Here is a 10,263-nt window from a genome sequence, read left to right as displayed (position 1 = left end):
CCAAACCTAGCTGTAGCTACTTGGGCCACTGATTTTACTGAGAACTGGAACTACCTTCCAGTTCAAACTTCGCTGTGACAGAAGTTCTCCACATGATCAAGATACTACATGCATTTTTAGCATTATTCATGTAAATTAATATAGTATTTCCTCAAGGCTTGCATACAGAATTAAGGGAAGGCTGAAATCATTGCAGATTACTTGAACTGCATGATTTATTCACATTAATACACCAGTATGCCTTTCAGGTATGGTTAATAAAATTTATTAGCCAGGCCATGACTCATGAAGAACAACAGAAGACATCTTTTCCAAGTTATTGTTATAAATAGCCAAAACATGGACTTTTAACATGTAAAAATGATTTCATCATTCCTATATAAATTTTCTGCTTGTTTGAAAGCACTAAACATGACTGAACAATAGATACTCTTGCTGAAAGAACTTCTATTTCTGACTTACAAAACAATATGATGTATGCTTCTATAATTCATCATTCATGAGGGCCAAGGTTAAAAGAGAAGTTACAGTTTTGTAACTTCTCAATTCAGCCACAAAAGTGTAACTGTCTGTGGCTAGATCTATAAAGACTGGGCAAGGCAGCCATAAAAGATTGGACAGGGTTTCATAAAGCTTTTGTTTGGTGGTGGTCAAAACCCTTCTAGTTTCTCATCTTTAGCTGTTAATTTTGCTTCAGGGCAGAAAAACAAACAAACAAACAAACAAACAAACACCACCAAAACCAACCAACCAAACAAAAAAAACCCCACAAAACCCATAGTTTGCTCATGCTAAAACTGACATGAGATCATCTTACAGGATGCACAGTGCCATTGCCTCCTCTCCTACTTCAGCTTCCCACAGTTAGTCTTTAGAAAGGGGCTTTGATCTTCCAATGCTGACTTCAACTCATGATAAACTATTTGTAAATGACATATTACAAATTATGTAATACAATCCCTCAGTTTACCACAATAATTATAGATTTATATACTGAAAATTACTGAAAATATTGGGGAATAGGTAGATGACAGGGAAAGAAGTAATACAGGCTTTTACTGGGAAGAGGCGGGTTACTCTATGACTCCAACATACAAAGGGGAAGAATAAGGGGAAATAACCTCTAAGTCACAGCCCAGAACAGGCTCCTCTACCTGCTCTGTTTCACTTCCAAAATTATTTTTTAAATTCTGCATTGATTTGTATTAGCTTAATTTAAGATGCAAGAAAAGATTAGTTATGCATGAAAGATAAACACAGAGGAAAAGTCCTTCTCTTTTAAATATAAGGCCATGGGTCCTTCGATTGTGAGAATTATCTTAAATCCATGAACTCCAGTGGAATCTCACCAGTGTCTTTTTGGTTAATATGGAGCTATCGTATCTGAATGATGTTAAATGCTTTATTTTATAGCATGGAGCTGCAGGAAACTGATGTTGGGTTGGGTTTTTTTTAAAGTATAGAATATGACATATCCGATAGTGATAAATGCTAAATACAAAATATTCTCAAATTCTTTTGTCATAGGTCTTCCCGTATTTTTAGTTCTGATGTTGGTTAGGGTTTAAAAAAATACACTTAGGAAAAAAACATAATCTGTCTTTTATGAAAAATTCTCTTCTCTCTCTGCCTCTTAAACAAGTGAGCGTGAAGTTCTGTTTGCTCACTATCACTCTTCTTCCTTTTCAGGCTGCCATATTTTTTCTTTTTCTGCAACAGATATGGCTGGTAACAATTCCTCTGTTCTGAAGAAAATCCACATTATATCCACAATCCCACATATTAATTCATCATTTAGTTGAAACCTTTTATAAGAAAGCTACAGATCCATTTATGATAACCCTTTACTCCTGTAAGTTTACTCCTACTCAATTTTAGAGAAGTCTTCCAGGAGAAGCAGATGAATTATTTCAAACTGTATTCTGTGTATGCAATGTCAGGAAATGTGATGTAGGAAACACTTCTGCATTAACTGCACGATGTACTATTTAGCCTGTCAGACCTTTTCCATTTATCATGTAGCATATTCTTCATCTCCTGTGGTGCAGCTGTGCTATACTAACCGCAAGTGACAGTCTCCTGCATTTCAGGACAAAGACTTTCCATAGTGCAATCAGATCACTAGCAATTACACGGTGTCTTGGTATTTGACATCTTACAAAGAACTGTATAAATGCAAGGAGTACCTAGATTAGGTCCACAAAGATCTTTGAAATATTTTTCCTTGTGATAATAACTGAAATAATTTACATGGACGTCTTTCCTTTTGCTTAGTCTGATCACTTAGTGAAGAATAACTGAAATATTATTTTAACAGACAGAAGAAATGCCAAACAGATTTTAATAGCATATAATTCCACATAAAATGCAGGGTTATTTGTCTTCTAATGTAGTCAACTTAATGTTTATACAGTACAAGAATAGAAAGATATAAACTACTGATGCAAGTCCATTAAATACTGTTGAACATTACAGTCATTTTTAGCTTACCCATTTCTAAGACGATACAATTATTGGTCAGGAATTCACTACACCTGTACTTTATTTCATAAGAATGCTCTGAAGTGCTCGGTATTAGAGATTCTATGTTTTTCTTACAATTACAAGATGAAAGACGGGAGCTTTTCCACCCAGGAAATGTTTCCTTGTGCCTATTAAGCAAAGAATTTGTAAACATTACAGAAAACATTGTAACCTCTACAATTAATACACAGTCCAAACGCAACAATGTATCATACGTAACAGTAGTCTGATTTATACTTGCTACTGAAGACGGTTTTGTGGAACCTGGATGTTGGGCAAATAGTTGCAGTAGCTTTGGACCACATGTTACAACCCACATCCTTGCACTGGATTATCCCAAAGACAGCCTGAAAAGAACAACTGCATTTACTATGAATTACTATAAATACAGTCCTTCTCTCTAACAGTATTTAGGTGGCAAATGTAAGACTTAAGTTCTTACAAATTCCAGAAGATTTGTGTTACCCACATAAACTACCTTCACAACTGACAAGATAATGCATAATTACTAAGATTTCTATTAGAATGAATGTAATTTACAACATATGCTTAGATAAATATATAGCTTCTGAAGATTAGCTAATCAAAGTTATGGCCTTTCCTATATACAAGCAATAGGATAACATTTTAAAAGTAACGTAGAAAGCTGTACATTTTATATACAGTTTTTCAAATATATTCTTCCTCATTTGATGTTACTTCAACTTTGAATCCAAAATACATTTACACAAATGTTTTCAAAGGTGGGAGTCCCTGTGAAAGACAACAGTGAAGTACAAGTCACAGTACCCTTGCACAACTATTCCATTTTACAGATGGCAGGTACTGAGAGAAGACAGTAACCAGCTCATGACTTCCTAGGAGCTATTTACATTGGTCAACTGTAGGTTTGTAGCTGGTTTAATCCACAGCTAGTCTCCCTGTACTCTCCTGGCTGCTAAACAGGAAAGCAAATTTTCTCCTGCAGGGCATTCTGATCAGAAGCTTCTCCCAATCACCTTTTGGGTTGGCATTTCTTTCTCTGTTGGCTACGGGAAGAGCAGCCAGCTAGCTTAGTTGACTGACACTGGGCAATATCACTGTGCTTCTTATTGTCAACTTTGTTCCTCTTCAGGTCTTGAATACAGCTTTAATTCATCCTCTGTTTCTACTGTAATATCATGCTGTCACAAGTCCAGCTGTTATTTTTTGTTACGGGTGAGATCTTCCAAACCACTCAGTAGACTCCAACCCATGATAAAGTAACTCTACTAATACATGCTTAAGTGGTGCATTGAATATGCCAACAAAAAGCTATAAACTGGTAAAAATTATTTTCATAATTCTATGAATTTTGAAAAGTCTACACTTGCCTATGAAGTAATTGTAGTAGCCAGCAACTGCTGTTTACATAGTATTTTGTTAACTCTTGGTTCAGAAGTAGAGCAAATAATTTCTGTTTCCTAACTGGGTCTGTTCATACACATAAACAATAAAGTGCCAGGAAGGTGATGTTAATGATATAAAACAAAAAAAGTTCTGAAACATCTGATATATAAAGCAATTATGCTTAAGAACGTTCATTTTCTAAGTACCACAAATAATGGAAAGGCCAAAAGGTGAAAACTTGGTCCCATGGTACCCGAATGCAAAACTCCAATTCATCGGGATGAGGGTTGGATTCTTGTATTGATGTAGGCATGATCTCTTTAATGGAGTTAAAGTGGAAATGTGCATCATTCTTGTACAGAACTCACTTGGTTGCTTTCTTTTTTTCTACTTCTAGGATGTAAAAAATAACTGTTAATGCTCTTAATGCTTTAAAAATAGCTTTCCAGCTATTAACGGAAGACAATTTATACCTCTATGAACATATGAGCAAATGCTGAGCTCTACTTACATAAGTAATCACCACTGACCATGAGAATTACTGGTGCTATGTTGAAAATCTCATATATTTGTCAGTTTTTGCCAGAGTGAGGCTCTCCTAATATATGCAAATAAATGGTCAATTGTTTATGTAAAAAGTATGTTCCATTTTTTTACTTATATGTAATGTTAAAAAGCAGATACTGCATATCACTCACTATCTTTTTGATCAGATTATTTATGAAAAGCTGGTCAGTGAAAGTCAACCAGTCATCTTAATGTTAGAAAATGCATCTTTAGGACAAAGGACACAAGGAGAGACATAAAAGGTTGGAAGCGTAGAAGCATATCCTCATAAGTACTAAGCAATCCCTATTGTTGGATGACCAGATTGAATCATCATTTAGGTAGGTGTCATCAAAGTTCACAATCTTCAAGTCCTTCTTAAGGTACATTTCATTCAGTTTGTTTAGTGTTCGAGCAAAGGTATATTTAGATGCACAACTATATGCTTCCAGATTGTAGACTCTGTGGAAGTGCATATCAAAATATGGATTATCCTGAAAAAACAGAGAGAGAATGAAATTACAACATTCATTACAGATGTTAGAATGGCAGTCTGTTGTTCTCTGCCCAGCTACCTTCAGGGCTTTTTCTCAGTTTGATGGACTCGAAAGGACTTTGTGTATTTTGGCTATTCATACTAAAGAGTCTTTTAAAACTTTACAAAGTAGCCATATATATATATATATATATATATCTGCTATTCTTTGCCATTAGGAGTTTTGCCTGAGTAAAACTTCCAGAATTTGCCCAAGCGATATGCAGCAGTTTCTTGGGATTATACAATCTTGTTTTGAAATGAACCAATTTGTCATGTTGCCTAAAACACACTATATGAAAAGCACTTGTATATGCCTGTCAGAAGAAGAATATTGATTGCTCTTCCTGCCTAAATTGTAATTCTCTGTGCTTTCTGGCTCTTTGGCACAATTAATCCTAGCTGTAGCTAAATTCTGTAAATTCTATGGATATGAGTAACTGTTAGGCATATTTATAGCAGTGTTAATCACCCTATAATTATGAGTTCGAGGTTCATTTAGGCTTTTCTTTAATGAAAAATGAGACAGATTTTGATCATTCCAGTTGTGGAAGGCCGAATCATCTCTGAAGGATATTTTAGCAAAACACTTCAGGAAAAACCTAAAGTAAATTCATGCAGGCAAGAGATGAGGAAATCCTCTGGCTGCCTTGGCTGGGAAAAGGACAGGAACATCTCCAGGACTTGGAGAAAGAATGTAACGTATTATTAGGTTTGGGGATTTTTCCCCCTCTGGCCTAAACTGCAGGGTGCAGGGATACTCTGAACCTGCGCCCACCTCCTCTGTCTCCCAAGTTCCTAGTTTCAGACTTGAGGATAACGTGCACAGGACAGAAGGAGAATAACCACAGTTTGTCATTTTCCTTGGGGCGAGGCTCTGAAACCTTTCCTGTGGGCTCTTGATTTGTTCTTCACTAGGATAATGTAATCTGAATTATATTTTATGTTCATTTGAAAGCACATTCAGTGGGAAAAAAAGTAATTTTTTTTTTTTTTCCTGGACTACATTATTATGCACAGGTGACTCTTAAAATGGCTTCTCCTACATGTAGTAATATATTCCTCTTGGCATATTCTTCCAGCTTTTGTAAAATAGGATTTAATTCTCCTTTTGGTGTTGTTCTATAGTGTACTACTGCAGCCTTGTTTTACCCTTCTGAAGTTGTATCTGAGAGATTAGGACTTTTTTAGTAGTAAGTCAGCCAGATCTAGCCAAAGCTGTTTACATACACAAATACACAACTATTTAATTAATCCAAGTGATATGAGATCAAGTTATGTGAAAGAGGCACAACTTTGTGAGCTGGTACACTAAACCATGCACTTGCAAGACACTGTCACACAGAGAACAGGTTCATACATTCAAATGACTGGGTCACATTCTCCATAAAAATATTTAACAAAATTTTGTTTTCAAATATGCATGAAAATCTATGCAATTAACTCGTTTACGCTAGAAGCTGCAGGTGGAGAACTTTTATTCCCAGTTTTGATGAACAAACTAGAAAACATCCAGCTTGTCCCTCAGATCTCAATTGGAGAAATGAAGAACACAACAAACAAGAAATTCTCTCCTTCCCTTTCCCCCCACAACAGTGCAAATGTGATATGGAGCTTCTCACATGCAATAAAACCAAAATTCCTTGGAGGTTTGATTTATTTTGGTTTTTTACATACTCTTCTTTTTCAGACAATGCATTTTAATTGCATTAATTGCAATAATCCCAAATTGCAACACAAGAAAAGTATACTCTAATATATGTATTTAATAATACATAACACGTACAGTATCTGCTTCTTTTCCATCAATCATCTGTAGATCTTTCAAAAACCACTTTTCAACTATTTCATATTTCTCCTCTCGATCTACTCGCAAGTGTTTAACCATACATATTTCTACTTCTTCACTTTTTGTCACTGCAAGAAAAAAATAGTTTAGATATGCAAGCAAGTACTTCCCAAAAGTTCCAATAATAAAAGACTTAATCAAACTACATTTTAGATAGTAACTTAAATGATGATGGACAAGGCTTTATTGGGCTGTACTGAACATAACAGTTTTATTTTGCTCAGGTAGTAGGAATGGCACCATGTTCTCAGTTTTTAGTAGATTTAGGATTTACCTTACCCGTCCCGTGAAAAGAGAATCTTGTCCATGCAAAAGCTTTTCAGCTGAATTCACTAGTAATGAAGTGAAAGCCTAATTCAGTCACTGAATCTGTATGGATAATCCACTTATCCTGCTTACTTCAAGGGGGAACCTTTTGGAGTGCTGGAGTCAGAAAATTGTAAAACCGCTATCAATGTTCTGTGTTTACATGACTTGTGCTGTACTTTCCATGCTGTGGCTGAAGTTATCTTACAAAGCCATTATTAGTTTTAAAGCAAAAGCCTTATTTCCCTATAAAATATGTAAGTAGGCCACAACAAAAATAACATAAACAATATTTCTTAAAGCATGAAGTTGCCCAGGGCAACTTTACTATTTTCCAACTTAGATGGGAAATGAGAGTAAAAAGAGCATGAAGACATTCTTTGCAATAACTACCATTATTGGCTGATTACACTAAGCACTGCATAGCAGATTGGGTCTCTGTTGCACAATAATGAGTGTGAAAAGGAGCCTGAACAATCTCCTGCACATCCAGTATGATGGATGCAGGCAGACCACTTTCCCACACCACCCAGTAGCCTAAAGGTAAGGGTGAGTTGTCACCTATGTCCGGCAGGAGCATTTTGACATCATAGCACAAGGCTACAGATGCAGGAACAAAATTCTTTAATTTCTAAATAGTGCCTTAACTTTGAAACCTGACTAATTTTATCTTAGTCCTGTTAAAGCATCTCTTACTTCTCACCTGTTTATAAGAAAATGTTATTAAATAAAGACAAAGGTTATATATTGAAGATATGCCTTCTTCCACTGCAAAGAAAAACAGTGGAAAATATATAAATCGGTTATAATTTCTCTCAGCCTATAGCTTACCTGCCTGGGAAATACAAATCATTGTTTTTTTTCTGGTCCTATCCATCATAGTTGCTCAATGATTTTTAACCAAAGAGCCAGCACTGTGTTGTCTTCTATGGAGAAGTTACAGTGGTTTTCATTTGCAAGCAAATCCAGTAGGCTAATCTTAGAAAGTTCTCTTCATATTTTCAGTTTCTCCCATTTTGTTTGTTTGCTTGCTTGTGAGAGAATACATTGACTCCCTCAGAGTTCAAACAAAAGGAAACAAGACCCAAAGCCCCCAGTCCTGTGAGATATACAAGGGGATGTCCTGGTGACCCCCAGGTCCTACACATTGACACCTTCCTACTCCTCATGCAGAAGCAGAAATCGTATGACATAAGACCAGAGCACAGATGTGTTAGGAATAACAAAACCAGGAGCATGTCCTGCCCAGTGGTGAAACTCGGGTGGACTATTAAAAAAAAAAAAAAAAAAAAAAATCTTTACTTTCCTGCATTTTAGATATTACTTGTTCTTGTACACAGTTAACACAGTTAAAGAAAATGTAATTTTTTATATAGAACATGAGTACAGATCTACCATGTCATTCTATTAAACTTTAAAAGCTTTTCTTGGCAAGGGCATGACTATGGCAATGCCTTCATAGAGCACAAACTATTTCTTCACGTCTTCCATGGACTGAACACTTTTTTCTGTGCATAATACGATGTTATCCTCACTATTCTTCTTGGGCATACCAATACTGGGTTGTGAAAATTACAGAATGTGGCTGCGTTTAAGCTGTACATTCTTCCAGGGTTTATAAAGCATTTAGTGAAAGGATACTATTGCCTTCACACAAGATCTGGGACTTGCTGTTGTGAAAAGGATGGGAAATAATGGTGGGCATATAGCACAAAAATAAGATTATTCAGTTATCCACACCAAGATATTTTTGTAATATAGATTTCAAAAAGCATAGACTTCTAAAGTTTTGCCTATATTTTGACTGGTTTTTTTTTTGTTGTTATGGTAATTTGAAATCAACAGGCATATGCTGTGGTTGCATTGCAGGAATAAGATCTTAGCTAATGTGTTTTGCTCCTACAGAATCACAGCAGATGACAGTAGCTGCTGGCAGCGGATGCAACCCATCTTTCAGAATCAGATTTCCACTTTACTCCCCACTTACTTGACTTTGCCTGAATATATTAAGAGACTTTCATATTGGATACCAGAGAGGTCCCACTCTTAATACTCTACATAATTTTTCCTTTATGTTTTCAAAGACTTTCTGTCAATTAATCTGGCTTTCTTTAACGGCTTGTTCTCATCTACCTCAAAAAGAAATTTTTAGTGAAGATTTTAAAGGTGCATAATGTTATTTCTCCTCTTTGGATGTTTCATAACAACAAACTGTTTAGATCTACCACATGCAATTAAATATACTTCTACCAGATAGCTTTATAAACTATGAGTCGGTTTGGTATTTCTGTACATTTAGAAGTTCCATGATGTTCAGGAATCAATTTCTTAAAACTACTTTTACAGTTCTAAAATACAAAGCCTGTTCTACTAAAATTACATGACCACAGGGAGCATAGCTTGTTCAGTATTTCCAGTAATCTGTAAAACAACTTAAATATGGTAAAGATTTCAGATATTTAGAAAGACAATGATCACAGAATATGGTTGACATCATCCCATATTGAATATTAACCCAATCTATGTCTCAAGTGCATAGATTATTTCTACCTGTTAAATGTATTTTGGACCTGAAGAGGAAAGAGACTGGGAGAAGCATTCAAATCAACCTACTCTAGGGATGAGAGCATTGCTCTTTGTGAGTATCTTTCAGTGTAGTGAAATTAAAAAACAAACAAACAAAACCGACAAGCTTTTCTGAAACCTTTTTCTAAAAGCGTTATGAAACAGATACTGTTGAAATCAAATTTAGTAAAGAAACAGATAATTAAACTTGCCACTCACAGCAATCTTGTTTTAGTCACGGTTTGTGCTAATTACTAAGCCAAATGCTTATTTATTTAAACCGCAAGTCTAGTTTGTTGTTCCCAAAGAAATGGGGACGAGATGTAGGACATTAGACCAGGGATAGTGCAAAAGCGCTAACACTGACACACGCTTCCCGCAGCGTTAACGTATTGCTCTGCTTTCCCATGGACAACTGGTTAGACCTGGAGTTCGGTTTCGCTCTCTCAGAGGCAGGTGAGGCACTCGCAGCACCGCCGCGTCCCGAGCGCTTCCAGCAGTGGCGTGGGGTGCCCCGCTTCCCCGCCGGTACCAAGGCTCAAGCCCGTACGGACCGGAGGCTGTCTCTTAT

The 10,263-nt window shown here is 36.1% G+C and overlaps 1 protein-coding gene across 1 annotated transcript; it reads right to left on the bottom strand.

Annotated features, from left to right (window-relative positions):
- Positions 1–2,513: 2,513 nt before the first annotated feature.
- Positions 2,514–7,354, bottom strand: EXOC1L (exocyst complex component 1 like). The gene is made up of 2 exons (XM_026846670.1): positions 6,759–7,354; positions 2,514–4,931 (listed from the first exon to the last, which is right to left on the bottom strand). Exons 1-2 carry the CDS (start codon positions 6,858–6,860, stop codon positions 4,668–4,670), a joined length of 366 nt encoding a protein of 121 aa, XP_026702471.1. The 5' UTR covers positions 6,861–7,354; the 3' UTR covers positions 2,514–4,667.
- Positions 7,355–10,263: the final 2,909 nt, after the last annotated feature.

This window comes from Athene cunicularia (assembly GCF_003259725.1).
Source record: "Athene cunicularia isolate RWA chromosome 4 unlocalized genomic scaffold, athCun1 chr4_part1, whole genome shotgun sequence".
Lineage (NCBI taxonomy): Eukaryota > Metazoa > Chordata > Aves > Strigiformes > Strigidae > Athene > Athene cunicularia.
Note: the sequence above shows the minus strand (reverse complement) of the source record. Positions and strands in the feature narration are given on the sequence as shown.